We start from the raw sequence: 19,858 nt of genomic DNA on the forward strand, positions 1-19,858 counted from the left end.
TTTATCATTAACAGTGAAGAGTAGAATGTTTTCATCATAGGCAAAGAAGTCTTATTCTTTCCCGTCCTGCACCAAACTGTCCTGGAAACCGTATAAATGCGTGACAAAATGTGTTTTAGTTTCGCTGCCTCTTCTTTCTATAGTCTACCATTTGATTGATGTGTTTATGAGAAATGAATGACAAGGTAGCATGTGGTGCAAGAATCCCAGGATGGTTGTAACCTACACCCTGGATGATCACCTTCAGTTCGTGGAAAGTTGGATAAAAATAGTAGTTGAGAGAAATACATTGAGTTTTAAAAATACGATCTGACTAATTAGTTGCTTTCTTCTTTGCGCTTACTACCTTCAGGTAGGACATGAGTTTTCTAATTATCTTTCAAAGATTGTTATTGAAACAGATTCACAAGTCTTTCTTTTTGGGGAGGGAAGGGAGCAGCTTTCCTATTTGTTGGTTGGTTTGTTGTATTTTAAGAGGGATGGAATTGTCGATTTACCATTACATCTGTCCCATTTCAACAATAAGATTAGAAAATTTCAAAATCATCTTCAAATCAAAATCATCATCAAAGAAATAAAGTGGTGTTCCAAATCAGAGAGAGACTTGTCATGAGTTCTACAAAATCTTTTCTTAAAAAATGGAACCATTTTCCTGCCTACACTGTTCATGAAAATCAAATGCACCTCTTGGCAAAGGAAGAGATTTCAAGTGTGTAAATTCTATTTTCTGATACAGGATATTTATTTGTCATTAGCCAACACTCTACCTGTTCATACTATAGATGTGACTGCTTTCTATTAACTGAGTATATACTGAAGTGTATAGTTTCAGCCTTCCTTAAAGAGATAAATGATAATGGATACAAAATGCTTTAACTGTAGCACACTTTTCAAATGTTTACTGTAAAGAGGAAAAACATATTATAGATTCCTGTTTTTAAAAATTACCCATAGCCACTTATGTTTCAGCACTAGGTCATACTTTTTGGGTGGTCAAATGTTTATATTTTATAACGATTCCTGGCTGTTACAGATGATTTTTGCTGAGACCTAGGAAACTAGACTGCATATTGTTAATGGAAAACATATTCTCTTAGATGAGTGATATTCTCAATTATTGTTTTTTATAATTAAATGTAGATGTTAGCATATAGGCATTGCTTTATTTTTAGAAAATTTGGGAGTCATGGGTAGGGAAAGCTCAGAAAACAGATTTCTTAAAAACAAAATTGCTTTTTTTGTAGAATCTGTTTAAAAGACGCTTTGGAGCAATTATATATATACATTTATATGTGTATATATGTGTATATATATATATATATATATATTATAATGGCAGAGAGGGTTGTTTTAAGTAACACAGAGGGAAAGACATGATCTTCCATTACAATGAAAGCACTTAGCCATAATCACCATGTCAGGACATCTTCTTTACAGGTAAAAGACATTGAATGATAGAATTTACTTGAGAAAGGCTGAGACTATTTTGAATTGTCTGGTCTTGAGATATTTATCAAGCAGGGGCCAGTATTTCTCAGAGAGCCATAACTACTTAGTGGGTGATTTTCCCGGACTGCCATCTTCAAAAGTGCTACCTTTGACAGTGACACAAAACAGTAGCTCTCAGTCTTAGTGGCCGAACAATTGATTCTAATTGTCTTCACTGTTCCCTCTTTCCTATCACAGAATCGGAAGACTTTTTGATGGTACAGAGCCCATTGTTTTGGACAGTCTCAAACAGCACTATTTCATTGACAGAGATGGACAGATGTTCAGATATATCTTGAATTTTCTACGAACATCAAAACTCCTCATTCCTGATGATTTCAAGGTGAGGGATTCATATTAAATTACCAACAGCATAAATACGTGCTTTGTTTTGATATGCTCCAAAAAATATTTCCAGTTCTACGTCTTTAACATACACCAACTCTAATGGCATCAGAGGTTTCTGACATGGTTATATTGTCTTAATGAAATAGAGTATATGGTCATTAAAGTTTTACATGGCCGAAAGAGGACAGCTTTTATGTGAAGAATAGAATTACAACTCATTTTAATAGATTGAAAATAAGTTGGTTAAATTCAAAGCTTATTTCTGACAAGTCTTAGGTAGAGAATAAAAGGAAACCTCCTTAGCTTAATAAAGACTTTTTCTCCCAGAAATTTAAAGGAAGAATTATACTTACCAGTAAAATTTTAGAAGCGTTCCCTTTTAAAGTTACTAACAAGTGTTAAAGTTAGTCCTACATGGTGCTGGCAACTCTAGGCAATGAAATTAGACAAGAACGAATAGAAAATGTTAATATTAGAAGGGTGTATACAAAAATGTTATCTTTGCAACTGTTAATACTTCTCTAAATAGAAGATTCTAAAGGATCAATTAAATACTATTACAACTAATAAAGAACTCATTAAAGCATCCACATTCAGGGTCAATATAGTAAAATCAATAGCTTACCAATAGAAGAGCAAAAGCCAATTATAAAATGTAATGGGAAAATGTACCACTAACAGTAACAACAAAAATTATAACACCCAGGAATAAACTTAAGAAATATGCAAAGCCTGATTAAGAAAACTGCAAATCTCTACATACAAGTTTAAAACAAGAATTGAATAGATGAAGAGACATTCTCTGTTCCTGGTTGGGAAGCTTCAATATTGTAAAGATGTCAGCTATGCCCAAATTAACTTATACATTCAGTGCAAACCCATTTAAGTCACAATTTTTTTAAAGGAAACATGACCCATTTATAAAGTTTGTGTAGAAGAAAAGAATGCTTAAGAAGAGCTAAAAAATATTTGGTGGTGATAGTAATGGTGGGCAATAGTGGATGTGTCCTACCAGACATCACAACATACTATAGCGCTACAGTGATTAGAAAGTGTGATCCTGATAGGGCTAAATTATACACATAGATCAATGGAGAAAAACAGGGTTTGGAGACAGATGTGTGTGTATGTAGGAATTTGATATATTATAAAGGTGGTATTTCAAATCGGTGGGAAAAGAAAGGAATAGTCTGTAATTGGCAGTGAGACAATTGGCACTAAGACCTTTGGAAAAAATGTAAAGCCAGAGCCCTATCTCTGTCATAAGGTCACCAAAATTCCAGGAATAAACATAAAAATTAAAGCTATAAAAAGTATTGGAAGAAAATAAAAAGGAATTTCCAAAAGTATAATTTTCAGGCAATGAGGCAGTCTACTTAAGCAAGACTTACTACCCAGAAGCCATCCTTAAAAAAAGAAAAAAATTGTTGAACTAAAGACACCATATACAAATAAAAGACAAGTGTCAGACTAGTTGAAATATTTGCAACAAAAAATTAATATCCATCATAAAAGAGCTCCTAAAAATCTGTAGGAAACATTCAAACAACCCAATGGAAGACATTTTAAAATGTAAACAAAAGTTTCTCAAAGAAAAGAATAGAAATTGCCAATAAACATTTGAAAAGATATTCAATCTCTCTAGTATCAAAGAAACAAAACTTAAATGAGATACCCCCTTTTATCCGTCAGATTGGCAAAGATGAAAAAATTGGTAATATATAGATAGTATTGGGGAACATACAGTGTGGTTGGGAGTGAAAACTAGTAAACATTTTTGGAGGACAATTTAGTGGTAGTTTTAATTTAGTTTTCATTTAGCAATTCCATGTCTATTAATTTATCTTCTAGAAGTAACACATAAATATGCAAAAATATATGTACACAGAATGTTTATTATAATTATATTTGTAATAGTAAAAATTGGACACAAAAATTGTTCAACAATGGCAGATGGTTACAAATATTACACACTATTCATACTGTGGATTAGTTGATGTATGGGGGAAAAAATCACCAAGATTTTTTTCAGTGAAAGCATTAAGTTGCAGAATATGTATAGTATGTTTCTATTTATGTAAAAACGTATGGGTATGTATGTGTAAATAGATAGAAAAAGATCTAGAAGAATAGATCCCAAATTAATAGGGGTTCGGGGGGGCTCTCATCCATCCTCTCCTTCAGGGCTTTGACCTGTAGGGTATGGGCCAAGGATGACTAGCCATATGGAAAAGAGAGTGTAGAAGGGTCATATCATGTACGCATTTCTCTTACATGAAAACAATATACATTTGGCAGAAAAATAAGAGAATAATAACTGTATCGAGTGTGTGCAGTTCCCCGCAACCCTGGAATGAATCGGAGGAACTCTTGTGACTCTGTTGCTCCCCAGCCAGTTGGGGGTTCCCGGGGGCCTCTCAGAGCGGGCCTCTCACAGTGCTGAGCAGGATTCCAGGGTTTACAGACATTGGAAGTTGGTTTGTGCAACGTGGCTCCTAAATGCAAAAGTCGGCAACTTTACCAAGGATGGTCTCTTCCAACTTAGGAAGGAAAACGTATTGCGAGTCTCTAATACGGCGCCTTCCTAGACGGTGTTCAAGGATGCTCTTCAACGTATACACTCTTCTCTCTACTTGCCCCTTCCTGCCTTCCCCTCGTGCCACGCCATTCATCTGCGAGCATCGTCCGCAGAAGCCGCAGGGGACTCTCCGGGCTGCAGCCCTCAGTCTAGGGCTGGGGACCCACCTGCTTAGACACGAGGGCAGAGCGAGCCGACGGGTTTAGACAGAGGGGCCCTCGCTGCAGGGACCCCCAGCTGCAGAGTTGACAGCCGGCCGCTTCGCACACCAGCTGCAGCGGACGGGAGCTCGGAGGGAAGTCTTCTAGAAAGCAGGCAGAGGCCCTACGTGGACATGCGAAGCGGGGCTGAGTCCTGCACTGGGCACAGAAGGGAAGGAAGGAGTGGGGGAGGGGGAGAGGCCTGCTGCGCGTGGGCGGGGCTTCGGCTGGGACCCCAGCCTCTCATCAGACCCGGCGCCTCGGGTGGCAGGCGTTGGCTCCCGGGTTAGGGCTGGGAGAGCAATCGGCGAGTAGAGAAAGGGCTGAAAGAATGAGAGCCAAGGTTTCCTTCCTCTCTGGTGTTTTCCTAGAAGGAAGGCACTAGGAGTGGGAAAGTGGGTGGAGGAGAGAAATTTCACCTTTAGTCCTATTTGAAGGTGATTGCATTTCCAGACGCCCACTCAGAACAGTGACCTGGATAGTTCACTGGCTCCTTAAACGAGCTGCCCACCCAGGAGCTGGGGGGCGGGGGGGCACCGCCTCCTCCCCGCCGCCAGCACCGTGAAACCCGCTCCTCTCCCCTTGCGTCCTATCCATCTCAGTGAAAATGCCAGAATCCACCGTCCTGCTCCAGGCCCTACCCTCCCACATCCATCCATCGGTGGCTCTGCCTAGAGTACCCTCCGGATACTTCTCGAATCAATTCACCCCTCTCATCCCCCCTCCCTAGTCCAAGGCCCGGCAACTCTCTGGATGACTCAGGGTCCCTTCAAAATTGGTGTCCCGTCTCCCACCCTTACCCCTTCTCATCCACTCTCCATGTTGAAACCGGGAGACACTTCTTTCCATTAAACTTTTTTTTTTTTTTTTTGCGGTACGCGGGCCTCTCACTGTTGTGGCCTCTCCCGTTGCGGAGCACAGGCTCCAGACGCGCAGGCTCAGCGGCCATGGCTCACGGGCCCAGCCGCTCCGCGGCCTGTGGGATCTTCCCGGACCGGGGCACGAACCCTTGTCCCCTGCATCGGCAGGCGGACTCTCAACCACTGCGCCACCAGGGAAGCCCTCCATTAAACTTTTTATTTTGAGATCATGGTGGGTTCTCATGCAGCTGTAAGAAATAATGGAGAGATCCTGTGTTACTCAGTTCCCCCCCAGTGTAACATCTTGCAAAATTATACTATAACCTCACAACTGGGATGTCAGCATTGTCACAGTCAAGGTACAGAACATTTCCATCATGGCCAGGATCCCTCCTGTTGCCCTTTTATAGTTATGCCCTCCTCTCTCTCCCACTCCTCCATCTCCCACCCCATCCCTCACCAAGGGACACTTTTAAAAAAACATCGTGTATAGCGACTTGCTCCTGCTTCAAACTCTGCAGGAGTTTCCCATTCCTTGTTCATGGAGCAAAGCAGCACATCCCCGTCAGAGCGCACAAGGCCCTGCCTACCTCACCCGGCTCTTAACCTACACATGTGCCACACCATCTTCTTGTTCCCCTTCAGAGCAGCCCACTCTGTCTGCTGCTCTTTCCCTGGCCTTAATTTGTCACTTAGGGCTCATCATATTCATCACTAAGCCATCATGTGCCTACTCTAGCTTAGATTTGCCTGTATCCCTGCTTCTCCGTGGTCACACACAGTGTATTTGTAATTATTTGTCTCTGTTGTTTAGCGCTATGTACCCAGCTGTATGTTAGCAAATGCTTTCAGCTACAAGTGTTGAAATAGCCAATCAACAGCACCTTAAACTAATGGAAATTTATTTTTCTCACGTAAGAAATCAGAGGTCCATGGCTGTTGGCAGTGGTATCTGCTCAGTGATGGTATCAAGGACAGGACTCTCTCTTTTTGTTTTGTCATCCTCAGTGTTGACGTTCTGGCCTCAGGCTTGTCACCTCAGGGTCTTAAGGTGACTGCCACAGCTCCAGGCATCACATCCTCATTCAAGGCAGGAAAAGGGGACAGAAGGCTTATAACTCACAAGACTTTGTCCTTGTCAGAAGATTCCCAGGTTCTCTTTATATCTCATTGGCTAGAACTGAGCCTCCCCTAGCTGCAAAAGAGGCTGAAAAAGTGAATTTTTTTTTTTCAACCTCTACAGTGAGAGAAATGGGCAAAGGCTAAGGGGTTGGGCACAGCTATTGGGGAAGCTAGCCAGCAGTGTCTGTCACACTGGCTCAGCCCTGCACATAGTAACATGTAAATATCTGTGGCGTAAGTGAATGAATACACGGATGGATGAGTAAATGAATGAAGTGAGTCTCACATTCAAACCAGATTCTCATTCATACCTGGTCATATACTTCCTTATATTTGAACTTTGGATATTTTGTATGTATATCCTGACCCTTTAACTACTTTGTAAGAGTCTCACAAACAGGATCATTTTTAGATTTTTCTAGAGGACATTGTGTGCTGGACACGTAATAATTACTTAGTATTAATTAATTTAAACACAGCCGAAAAAGGTCAAAAGAATCATAGGAGACCAGAAGCTAACTATAAGTAGGCACTACACTTCCATTTAAAATCATATAGGACTAAATGGAAATTATAAAACATGTATGTATGTAATATCATCATCCTAAGCTACTTGTCAGGGTAATATATTAACTTATAATTTCTATGATTAAAAGAGATGCAGGGCTTCCCTGGTGGTGCAGTGGTTGAGAGTCTGCCTGCTGATGTAGGGGACACGGGTTCATGACCTGGTCCGGGAAGATCCCACATGCCGCGGAGCGGCTGGGCCCGTGAGCCATGGCCACTGAGCCTATGCGTCCGGATCCTGTGCTCCGCAACGGGAGAGGCCACAACAGTGACAGGCCCGCGTACCGCAAAAAAAAAAAGAAGAAAGAAAAAAAAAGAGATGCAGACTCCAGGGAATATAAAACAATTTATGGGGAATTACAGTCAGAAAATGATAATAGCCATTTGTTTTTAGTTGCAGTATGTTCCAGAAACAGAGCTAGGTGTTTTAAACACATTTAAATGTGGCAGGCATTATTTTTCCTCCAAGAATATTCAGGTTAGATGCTGGGGAGAGAAAAACTGCATGGGAGATAAGCTGTGGCCCATTCCAGAGGACAATCCCTTGAGGACTCACCCAGTCACCACCCCCAGCCCCCTACCCCTGGCTAGGATTGGGATGGGTGCTTCTCTGTACCTTTGGTGCTCCCTTGGGATTCCAGAGCTCTGAAAGACCTGCTGTTCATCAACTCTAAGCACAGAACACACCCTTTAACTGCCTAAGGTTTTAACTGTAGCCCACACTTGGGGAAAAAGACAAAAAGCATGTCACATGATACTCACGTATCCCAGGGCCCTGCAATGTTTCCCACAGAACCTCTGGGTGACAGACAGGCTGTAAATTACAGGGAGTCTGGAACCTGGCAGAGCAGCCAAAGAACAGGTGATGATGGAGGTGCATCCACCGCAGTCCGTGCGAATCACAAACGTGGGCGCACACAGATGGGCTCTGTCTGCCCGTCCCTGAGCAGCACTATAGTGCTTTCTTCCTTGGCAGAGTTTATCTCCTGACCTTGGAAAAGGGACACGGCATTTGGCTTGTGGAGAGAATCTTTCTTACTGGGTTTGCAGGGAGAGCATTCCTTGATGACCTGCTCCCCTCTCCAGCTATTTAATGCTGGGTTGAGCAAATGCGTGAAATCTTGAAATCACAGCATCCTACGACCCTGAAAATCTCGTTCTGCAAATGTGCTGTCTGAGCTAGATACCCATTTAACAATTTAGATAATTTCATGCTTCAGAACACCACTTAAGTGGCAGCTGCTTGTGCGCTGCTCCCACTGAAAGGCGTTGGAATCTGTTCTCTAGATAAGTGATTGTAGAACTTCTCTGCCGTGTTTTATTATGGATAATAATAAAACTTCCCTTCATTTCCCCTCACCCCTAATTATACTGATTTGTTCACTGTTGCTCTATTTTCTGCTCACTCCCAGGCATGCATGGGCATGTGTGGGTGCACACACCCATATACAGACGCATGCACACAGTTGGAGTTCCCAGCACATCAGGAGTCCAGAGCTTTGGTTCCTTTTTTGATGGGGAACCAAAAAATTACCCCTTTCTAGGCTTCTATTCTGAACCCCTTTGGTAAGTGCCTGCATGTTGCTAACATCTTTTGTGGTCTCTGGATAGATGTCTCCCCTTCTTAGATAAAGAAAAATTTGCTAGCAGACAGCCTCCAGCTTACCTCTCCCTGGCTTAAGTTCAAAAGTCTATTAGTTATTTCTAATAACCTTTTAATATTTCAGAAGAAGTATATGTACATTGTAGGAAACCTGGAAAAATAGACAAGCAAAAAGAAAAGTTTCAACAGTATATTCCCACCACTCAGAGATTGCCGATGTTAAAACTTTAGTGCATAGGCTTCTGGGTCTTTTTGCTATGCTTATTTCAGACAATATCTCTACCTTTCCATTTTAATAAAATTTTATTTCCTCTAATACTGCAACCATATTCAGATTTCCCTGGTTGACCCCCAGAATGTCCTTTCTATGTGTTTTTTTTTTTTTGATCCAGGGATTCTTTATTTTTTATTTTATTTTTGGCTGCATTGGGTGTTTGTTGCTGCGCGCAGGCTTTCTCTAGTGGTGAGTGGGGGCTACTCTTCATTGCAGTGCGCAGGCTTCTCATTGTGGTGGCTTCTCTTGTTGAGCACAGGCTCTAGGCGTGCGGACTCCAGTAGTTGTGACATGCAGGCTCAGTAGTTGCGGCTCACAGGCTGTAGAGCACAGGCTCAGTAGTTGCGGTGCACGGGCTTAGTTGCTCTGCGGCATGGGGGTTCTTCCCGGACCAGGGGTTGAACCCCTGTGCCCTGCATTGGCAGGCAGATTCTTAACCACTGCGCCACCAGGAAAGTCCCTTCTGTGTGGTTTTTCCAAGCTGGTGTCTGATCTGAGACCTCGATGAACCTAGTTATTTTATGTCCCTTCCTTTTATTATCTAGCATAGTCCCTTTTTATATGATGCTGACTTGCTGAAGAGAGCAGGCCACTTGCCCTACACAATGTCCCACCATCTGGATTTGTCTGGTTGCTTTGGCATGTGAGCTCATTACGCTAACCTCTCATTTCCTGTAAACTGCAACTTGTATCTAAAGACTTGATAGGGTTAAGTTAACTATTTTGGTGAGAATACATCCCCAGTGACGTTGGGTACTTCATAGTACGTCACATTAGCAAACACATGTGTGTGAGTCACCACTAATGATACTAGGAGTGACCATTCAATCAGGGTACGTTCTGTGTTCCTGTAGTTGCAACAAAAATGATTCCTGTCTCGCTCAGAGTTTCTCGGCTCACAGTATTAACGTTTTGAGCCACATGATGGTTGTGGTAGGGCTGTCCCATGCATTGTCGGATGTTGAGTAGCATGCCTGGCCTCTACCCACTACCTGCCAGTAGCACCCAACCCCTCCCAGTTATAGAACCAACAATGTCTCCAGACATTGCAAAATGTCCTAGCTTAAGGAAAAGAGGAAGGAAGGATTTATGGGAAGGATTCTCGTTTATCTCACACAATTAGTGGGAACATTCTCTCAGGGGTGGAAACACCAGGGCAGCTCTGAGGACCTTGGTTGTGGGAGTCTGTGGGCTTCTAGACTGCTGCCCTTAACCTGGCTCTGCCCCAGCAATGCCAGGGTCTCTCTCCCCTTTTTTGGTTCCACAGAGAGACCATCTGATTGGCTCCACTTGGCTCCGATGCTGGTGCTTTAGCCAATCAGCTGCGGCAACACAGACATGTCTTCTAGGTACTCATTCCTGAGGAACGAACTTTCTCAGAGGAGGCAGAGTGCTGAGCTGGGGAGACCTTCCCCCCCGCCCCCCCGCCGGAAGTTTCTTCTTCCCTAGCACCTGAGAGAGTGCCCACTCAGGATGTCGGCCCCGCCCACGGTCTCAGCTCTGCCGCCTAGAGTTTGCGTCCCTGCTGAGGGACTGTTGCTCCTGGTACGCCTGCCGAGGCCCACTTCTCTCCCTCTCCCCAGGACACTCCCTCCGAGGCAGGACAAGCTGCAGTAACCAGAGGTAGCAGCCAGCGCCGCGTCAGATAGCATCCCAGCCCTGGCCACACGCCAGGGTGTGGCTTCCAGATGCTCATGGATCTGCCTTGGGCTCTGCCCTCGGCACCCTGTCAGATAGCATCCCAGCCCTGGCCCTCGCCACACCTGCACAGCAGCCCTAACTCCTGCAGCCTCGTGACCCGGTGACTTGCGGCGCCAGGGTGTGGCTTCCAGATGCACATGGATCTGCCATCGGCACCCTGTCATTGTCACCTGTGGACACTTTAGCTTTTCTCTGGGAGAGTCAGAGAGGTGGGGGGTGGAGACAGTGGCCGGGTAGAGAAGGGACCTTGCCACCTCTCACGTTACCTTCAGTAGCCATCAGGGCTGGGCATCCTTGGCCCAGGAAAAGGAGTGGTCGGGAGGGGCTGGAAGATGGTGTTCAGATGGTGCTGAACAGGGAAGAAGACTCCTGGCCGGAAGTACCAAGTGGTAGCAGGGCAAAAGGAGTGAGTGGGCCAGTCCTCCTGGGCTTTGAAGAAAAGGAAGGGGTTTGGGGACGGGGAGAGCAGACCAGGCGGAGCACAGAGGAGTTTTAGGGCAGTGAAACTACCTTGTATGATATTATAATGCTGGATACATGTCATCAGACAGTTGTCCAAACCCACACAGTGTTCAACAGCGAGAGTGAACCCTAACGTGAGGACTTCGGTTATGATGTGTCAGTGTAAGTTCATAGATTGTAACAAATGGACCGGTCTGGTGGAGGCTATGGGTAGCCAGGGAGGCTGTGCATGGGTGGGGGGAGGGGGCATATGGGAAACCTCTCTACCTTCTGCTCAGTTTTGCTGTGAACAAAACTGCTCTAAAAAAAGAAAATTGAAAGGAAGGAAAAAAGGAAGGAAAGGAGGGAGGAAAAGAGGGTTACAGAGCCAGGGAAATTAAGAACCTTAGAGGTCCCAAACCTCAAACACTGAAAAAACTGTGATGGCCCACCTCCCCCTAAAAAACACGTTTTTAAAGCCAAGTTTTCTAAGGATCTGTTTCTGTTTATGATCACTACATGGATGCTACTGTTGGAATGTAAAATATAAAATCCTTTCATTTCCCCTCGTTTTCTTGGCGCCTCCTCTTTGCAGGTGCCCAGATACATACATACCCTGCCTTCTGGGGAGCCAAGCATGGCCAGAGAGACCCGGGAGCAGGACCCCCTGTCCCGAGCGCGGGTGGGAGAAGAGCTTCTAGAGCTCCAGGGAGGAGTTGGATGCATTCCTCGTAGAAAAACCCTCTTTGTGCCCATGGTACCTAGCATGGCCGCTGCACATAAACAGGTCTTAAAATGAATGAGTGAGTGGCTGAGTTGCCTTTTGAGTGGAAGGACCTGTGAAACTTCAAGTACATTAGGCGTGAAATAAGCCTTTCAAGGGTTTTGTGGAACTAGAAGCCATGTGTGGTAGGCTGAGTAATGGCCCCCAAAGGTGTCCACATCCCAATCCCCAGAACCTGTGAATGTCACCTTACGTGGCAAAAGGGACCTTGCAGATGTGATGAAGTTTAAGGGTTTGGAGATGGGGAGAGTATCCAGGATAACCCAGGTGGACCCAATAGAACCACGGGAGTCCTTAGAAGTGAAAGAGGAAGGCTGGAGGGTCAGAGTCAGAGAAGATATCAGGAAGGAAGTGGTGTGATGGTTAGCCACGAGCCAAGGAATGTGTGGGCAGCCCCTGGAAGGTGGAAAACACGAGGAACCTGATTCTCCCCATGAACCTCCAGAAAAAGAAGCAGCTCTGCCAATACCCCGTCTTTGTCCTGTGAGACCCGTTTCAGACTTCTGACCTCCAGAACTGCAAGAGAATAAATTTGTGCTGTTTTACACCACCAAATTTGTGGTAATTTCTGACAGCAGCAGTAGGAAACCAATACACTGTGTTTATCACTTTCCTCCCTGTATGGAAAATGTCTTCTGAATTCAAATATTTAATCAAGAAATGAGCTTTGGAAAAACGGCCCATCTGCCTTTTGGAGTCCACGCACATTTACTTTCCTGTTCCGTGTACTTCTCTCCAAGGTCTCAGGGAAGCCCAATGTATTCACCTATAAAATGAGATCTTGATCTTTCTGCCTCTCAGAATTATTGCAAATCTCAAAAAAAATATTCTTTTTTATTTTAAAAATATGTATTCTAGGATGTTAAATTATTTAAACAGGATAATACGTCTGTGAATAACCTTTTACTGAATATGAGGCTAAGCAAGAGATGGGGTGGATGCTGTCTTAACGAGAGAAGGTAAAGTCAGCGTGGGAGCAGAGAAGAGTAATGGCTACTAGAACATTCTGGACTTGCTTTGCTGAAAGCAGACACGGATGCTTTGGATTCACTTCCTTCAAAAGAAGAACTGGGGCCAAACCTGCTTCAGCCCCGTAAACGCCTGCCCATTTCCACCTCGTCCCTTGGGAACAAGAGGCTGGGTCGTCTAGAGTTTGTAAAAAGCCAATGAAAGGAAGGCGGGCGTCTTCAGATAGGAACTGAGTCTTCAGGGAAAAAGACTTCAAAAGATTGAGATACCAGAAGAGATGAGCATAAGGCCAGAAAACCTAAAAGGAAACAGGATAAACCCTAAACAACGTGAAATGTAGACAGTAAAATTATATGATCCTGACTGAGGAAGGAAAGGAGGATGAGGCTTCTGGAGAGCGTGGCCGTGGAGACTGAGTCTGTTCTGTAGGGAGTTCTCGGATGAGACGGGAGGCGAGCGTTAGGAAGCAGAGAAGGACGGATGTAAAGGAGCCTACCATGAAAAGAACAGCCAGCGTGAGCTTAGCTGTGCAGAAAATGGTGACAGGGTGACCCTTCTGGTGCTCGGGCTGGTGGAGGACGATGCTGGGAGGCGAGTCAGAGTGGGGAGCCAATGGCCACGCCAAGCGCACGCGCTCAGCTCTTCTCCAGCCCTCCCTCCCTAGCGCAGACGGCGGCCCCGTCCTGCAGACCAGATGGTGCGGCGGTAAAGGAAGAAGTGGAGCCAGGATAGTCAAGAGACAGTAAAAGAACACCTGGCAGCTTGAGGTAGTTCAAGGCTAGGCCTGTGAGATGACGTCCCAGGTGCAGGATGACCTTCGGGAGAGCCCTTTTAATCCTTCACTTTACCGACCCCTAACTAGCAGGGTCCTTGAGCCGCCCTGAGCAGGGCCAAAGGGCTGATAAGGCCAGTGTTCCCCTCTTCTTCCAAGAGCGGCTAATGATAGCTGTGAACAACATTATGTAGGGAGGGGCTCAGTCCATGGCGGACTTCAGAGTGGATTATTACACACTTGCTTTGTGAACTCAGAGGAAAGAAGGAGAAGGTCAGAGTCAGCGTAGGGGGGACTTGTAACCCAGGCCCTGTTAGTCTCATTACTTCGGGGTTATGGTAGACAAACTGGTAGATCAGGGTGTTTGCACGGACACAGGCTCATACAGTAGCGGGGCTGGAAGCAACTTGAATGCGATTGGTTCCACTCGCTTGACAGGTAAGTACACTGGAGCCCTAAACAGTTAAGGGGACTGGCTGGCAGTATGGTGACTTGGAGCCCCTCCCAGACCTCCAGCCTTTCCCCTGGAGTCCCACCCAAACACACAGTATTTCAACAAGAATCTAACAAATGCCACAGTTATGGGCTGGATTACAGATTGTATAACCAGGTGGCAGCCACAATCCAGAGACTTAATTTATTAGCTGACTGTCAGCCTGAACAAAGCCCTGTATGTAGCCCTGTCCTCTCAGTACTTTTAGAAATGATTCACACATAGAAACAGGACACCCAGTTCAAAATGACACAAAAACGAGAGGGAGACCGAGAACATGGGTGAAAGAATTTGAATTTTCTCAGTACCTTGGAACGAACTCAGAACCTACAGTATGTAATTTAAAGAGGGATAAATAATGGAGGACTTAAAAATTTTCACAAAAGCTGAATGAGGAAGACCTAGCTCCATAGCAGCTTTGTGGAAAAGGTGTAGGGATTTCACTGTAAGCTGAACAAGCAGAATGTGAATAGAGCAATGGGACTGTGGGGATGCCAGCTTTCGCTAATATGACCTCATGCCGTGTGGTGGGCAGAGTAATGCCCCCCAAAGACGTCCATGTCCTAACTCCTGAAAGCTATAACTGTGTCACCTCACACAGCAAAAGGGACTTTGCAGATGTGACTAGATGAAGGATCTTGAGATGGGGGGATTATCCTGGATAATCCAGGTGGACCCAACATACTCAAAGGATCCTTACAAGTGAAAGAAGGAGGGGAAAGGGTCAGAGTAAGAGGAGGAGATGTGACAACGGTAGCAGAGCGGGGAGTGATGCAGGACCGGACGCCAAGTGGTGCAAGCAGCCTCTGGAAGCTGGAAAAGGCAAGGAAATGGATTCTCCCCTAGAGCTTCCAGAACAAACAGCCTTAGTGATTCATCTTGGACTTCTGATTCCCAGAACTATAGGAGAATAAGTTCATATTGTTTTAAGCTACTAAACCTGTGCTAATTATTACAGCAGCAACAGAGAACTAATACAGACTGCATTCATAGCGGTTACAGTGTCCAGCCAAGCAAAGGTGGTGCAGTGCACTCATGAGATCACATCTGAAATGTTAGGTTCCATTCTGGTTTGGGTTTGAGGCAGCATGTTGACAAATTCAAGTACAGTTGACCCATGAACAATGCAAGGATTGGGGGGGCAACCCTCCTCGCAGTTGAAAATCTGCATATGATTTAATCGGCCCTCTGTGTCTGCAGTTACACATCTGCGGATTCAACCAACTGCAGATCATGTCGCACTGTGGTACCTATTTAGTGAAAGAAGTCCACATGTAAGTGGACCCGTGTAGTTCAAACCCGTGTTGTTCAAGGGTCAGCTGTACATACTAGATGTTGAAGAACTTCGAAGTCATAACAAATGAAAGGGAGCTGAAACGATTGGGTATTTTCAGCCTGAATACTATTTAGACATAACAGTTGTCTTCAAATGTCTGAAGGGTTAACACGTCAAAGATTAAGATCACTGAAACCCCAGAGTGCAGAATTAAGAACAAATAAGTTGAAGTTACAGGAAATTCAGGTCATTCTAACAAAGACATTTACAACAATCACAGCTTCAAACAAAGTAAATACTGTGCCATGTTAAATAGTAAGCTTCCCACCTCTGGAAGCATTCATTCAGTCAGAGGCTGAATGATCACTACTCAGTGACATTAGAAAGGATTCCTCCATGACTCCAAGGGTCAAGGTTGGTCAAGAAGACTGCTGTGAGCAGTTTTAAGATCTGAAGACTTGATGGCATGTTTTTCACTGGAGTCCAGATTCTTTTTCATGCTAAAATTTGTAATTAAATCTCACAGGAGAATAAAAAGCAGTAGTATTGTGTAACTCTCAATACTGTTTAAATCTCCTTGAGAGCTGTCATCTTGATGAGTAAGATATTAAGGTCAGTATGTCACAGTTGGTGGACTTCAAAGATGACCAGGGCACGGTAGTGGGGTCCCCAGGTTGACCAGGAGGAACCTGCAGTTCCCTCCCTCCTACCCTCAGGCTGGGCTGGTCTGGGGGCTCGGTTCTGCCCTCAGAGCGACCACACTGCAGCTTGGTTCTCAACACCTCAAACCGAGCAGTATCTCCTGTGAGACAGGAGGCAAAGCAGGTGAAATGAGATGATGGGAGCAGTGGGCTGCTCTCCTGCAGGGAGCCAGGCTCCTGTAGTGATGGGGTTGCTGGGAGACGACAGAGTAAAGCAGCAGCCCCTTCTGCTGACCAGCGTCCAGGTCATGTCTTACACCTGGCCCGAGTTTCTCAGCATGGAAGGTAGACGATCCAGCTAGGGACCCACTCATACTTTCTTGCCCCTCCAACTCTGTTTTCTGTGGAAGCCTTGAATAATGTTCCAGCTGTTGATTTGCAAGAAAAAGCAAAGTGCCAAATAAAGCAGCTCTCCTGAAGTCGTGCCCTCCTATGCTCCATCCCGAGGCCTCTGGCGGCCCTCGAGCCCTGGGCTCAGGCATTGGCTCTCCTGCAGGCACGGGGCACCGCCTGCCAGCTCCAGCCCGTGGAAGGAAGGCGAAATGCGTGTCGGTTGATTAAAATGTTCTCAACCAGCGTGTCTGGACAAGTGTCCACGTACCTCACAGCCGGAGATGATTGTGGCCATAGCTACATTTAGACATAATATTGACCTGCTTGATAACATTCTTCCTAAGCTGCTGCCTCCCCGTCATCCTCTTTTGTCCTCCCATTCAGTGGCTTGTGTGTGTTTTAATAGATTTCTTTTAAGACAAGAGAAAAAGAAACCACGCCCAAAGACTGGGTGACTGCGTTTTCAGAAGTGGACCAGTTTCTTTTCCTGCACATCTGTCTTTCAGGAGCCCAGGCCTGAGGCTCTCTCACTTTGTTTGCCTCTCTCACTTTGTGATGGGGGCACTGAGGGCTGGTGGAGGGCAGTGCATCCTCCATCAGCCTCCCCCAAACCATCACCCATCCCGCAAGTTTAGGTAAAAACAGCATGCGTGCCCTCCAGGTGCCCATCCACCCGCTTTCCAGCCCCACCTCCACCATGGCCCTGCCCCTCCCCCTCCTGTGAGACGTTCTGGAGCTGCCACTGAAGGTGACAAGGAGCACAGGCTCCTGGTGAATGGTGCACAGCTATGCCTCCCCCGCCTCGACCCATGTAGGCGTTCCATCCAGCGGCCATAAAGCGGATTCTCACGGACACAAACTGTAAACACCCAAAGGCATTTTTCTACAAAAAGAGAAAAGTCTTGGTGAATCCTTTCACATCCTAGTTTTCTCATCTGCAAAATGGGAATAAAACATGGTTCCCAAGTCACTGGGCAATTATGGGGATTTCATGAAAGCACTTAGAAGGGTCCCACCTGCCCCTTAATACCCTTAGCTTCTGTTACAATCACTGAATGAATGAATGCAAATTGAGTCTGTACAAAAGTGTCATATAAGTGAAAAATTTACACCCAGATTTGATTATTGAAGTAACGGGTGAAAAATTCACCTCTCATATGTGGACATTTTTGGCACCTTAAGTTTGCATTTTACACTGTGAAATACCTTTTTTTTTTTTTTCAGGACTACACTTTGTTATATGAAGAGGCAAAATATTTTCAGCTTCAGCCCATGTTGTTGGAGATGGAAAGATGGAAACAGGACAGAGAAACCGGTCGCTTTTCTAGGCCCTGTGAGTGCCTCGTGGTACGTGTTGCCCCAGACCTCGGAGAAAGGATCACGCTCAGCGGTGACAAATCCTTGATAGAAGAAGTGTTTCCAGAGATCGGCGACGTGATGTGTAACTCCGTCAATGCAGGCTGGAATCACGACTCAACACACGTCATCAGATTTCCACTGAATGGCTACTGTCACCTCAACTCAGTCCAGGTATAGTGTCGTCACACACTGTGTGGCATCGAATGTTGCTCTTAATGCTGTTATCTTGCCTTCATGTGGTACCTTTCCTCCAGAGAGCTGGAGAACCCTCACATGGTTGGGGGACATAAACTGTTCACCCCTCTACAGCAGTCATTCAGTCATTCCACAAACATTTATTGAACATCTACTGTGTGCCAGGTGCTGGTATGAACACCGGAGATACAGAAGGGAAGAAAACAGACAAGAGCCCTCTTTTCATGGAAAAGAGGGAATTATATTATGGGAATGGGGGTGGGAGGGTGCAAACAATAACCAACCTAAATGATGGGCAGGTAGTGAGAAGAGGATGCCTAGGGCAGGGTATCCTGGCAGGGGGAGCAGCGAGTTCTGAAGCCCCCAGGGTAGGAGCACGTGCTTGACATACTGAGGAGTATCAGGAAAGCCAGCGTGGCTTTAAGCGAGTAAAGGTGGGGTGGGTAGTGCAGAGTACCCCCAGGGACAGATGGTGGAGTGCCCCACAGAGGGTGGGAAGAGCTCTGGGATTCTTTGTTTTGGTTTCTTTGGGGTTTGGTTTCCTTGCTTGTATGAGTCAAATGGAAAGCCATTTGAGCAAGAGACTGACACGTTGTAACTCGTATTTGAAAGTGAATATTCCAGCAACAGGTGGAAACCAGGGGGAGCAAGGGGACCAGTTAGAAAGCTGGTCTAAGCAATAATTGAGAAGTTTCCGACTCTGTATATCTTTTTTTTTTTTTTTTTGGCTGCACTACGCGGCATGCGGGATTTTAGTTCCCCGACCAGGGATTGAACCCGTGCCCCCTGCAGTGGCAGCACGGAGTCTTAGCCACTGGACTGGCAGGGAAGTTCCAAAGTAATTTTGTTTGTTTGTTTTTTGTTTTGGAGGCACCGCACAGCTTGGGGGACCTTAGTTCCCTGTCCAGGGATTGAACCCCGGGCCCTTGGCAGTGAGAGCGCAGAGTCCTAACCACTGGACTGCCCTGAATAGCTTGAATGTAGAGCTGACAAGGTTTTCTGACAATGGCTCTGGGTTGTGGGACAGAAGCAAAGATGACTAAGATTTTTGATGGAGGAACTGGGTGAATGGAATTAGTATTTTCTGAGATAGAGAAGTTTATGGGAGAAGAAGACTTAAGGGCAGAATTCAGAAGTTTGGTTGACAAGGTGTGAGGGGCCACGTGCCTTAGATGATGGTGATTGTGGTCACCGTCGTAACTGACGCGTGCCAGCCCTGGGCCAAGCGTTGTCCGTGCTTGTCTTCTTACACCAACCCTAACAGGTAAGCACTGTAAATTCCCTGTCTTGCTGATGAGAAAAAGGAAGCACACCTGGGTCTTGACTCCAGGTCTGTGTGATTCAAAACGATTTGAAGTCAATGGAGTCAGGGTTTGGGGGCTTTTCTCTGTCTTTTTAGTTGGAACGGGTCCATGGCTTTATTCAGTATTGAGCCAACAAAACCTCTCCCCAAACTCCAAGACTAGAAGCACCCACTCTACCATTCTGCCTCTTGAGGATGGTTTCACAGCTATTTATCATTTTAAAGTTTTGTGATCAGCTGTCTGAGAGCAGAGTAGCAGGAAACTGGCAGACACTGAGCCCTGGGCATGCCAGAGGAAGGCACACACCCCAGCAGGCAGCGGGTGGCACCTGGGCTGTGCAGGCCCGGAGTCGCACCCTGGACCGCCCTGTGCAGTTCCTGAGCGGGGCCTCAGCGATTTAGAAAAGCCTCTAGAGCCCTGAAAGCCTTTGCCCTCCTCCCCCAGCTCTCTCTAGACAGCATTTCATTGCTTCTCTAGGGCCCCATCCCTA

At 45.6% G+C, this 19,858-nt stretch overlaps 1 protein-coding gene across 3 annotated transcripts in view; it reads left to right on the top strand.

Moving 5' to 3' along the window:
* The window catches only part of KCTD1 (potassium channel tetramerization domain containing 1), a 182,076-nt gene that overhangs the window by 158,970 nt on the left and 3,248 nt on the right, over positions 1-19,858 (top strand). For all 3 annotated transcript variants that reach the window (XM_067699427.1, XM_067699428.1, XM_067699424.1), the window contains exons 3-4: positions 1,687-1,831; positions 17,735-18,040. In XM_067699427.1, coding sequence (XP_067555528.1) covers positions 1,687-1,831; positions 17,735-18,040 — 451 coding nt within the window. The remainder of the gene's footprint in view (positions 1-1,686; positions 1,832-17,734; positions 18,041-19,858) is intronic.

The sequence above is a fragment of the Pseudorca crassidens genome, chromosome 12 (assembly GCF_039906515.1).
Source record: "Pseudorca crassidens isolate mPseCra1 chromosome 12, mPseCra1.hap1, whole genome shotgun sequence".
NCBI classification, from domain to species: Eukaryota; Metazoa; Chordata; class Mammalia; order Artiodactyla; family Delphinidae; genus Pseudorca; species Pseudorca crassidens.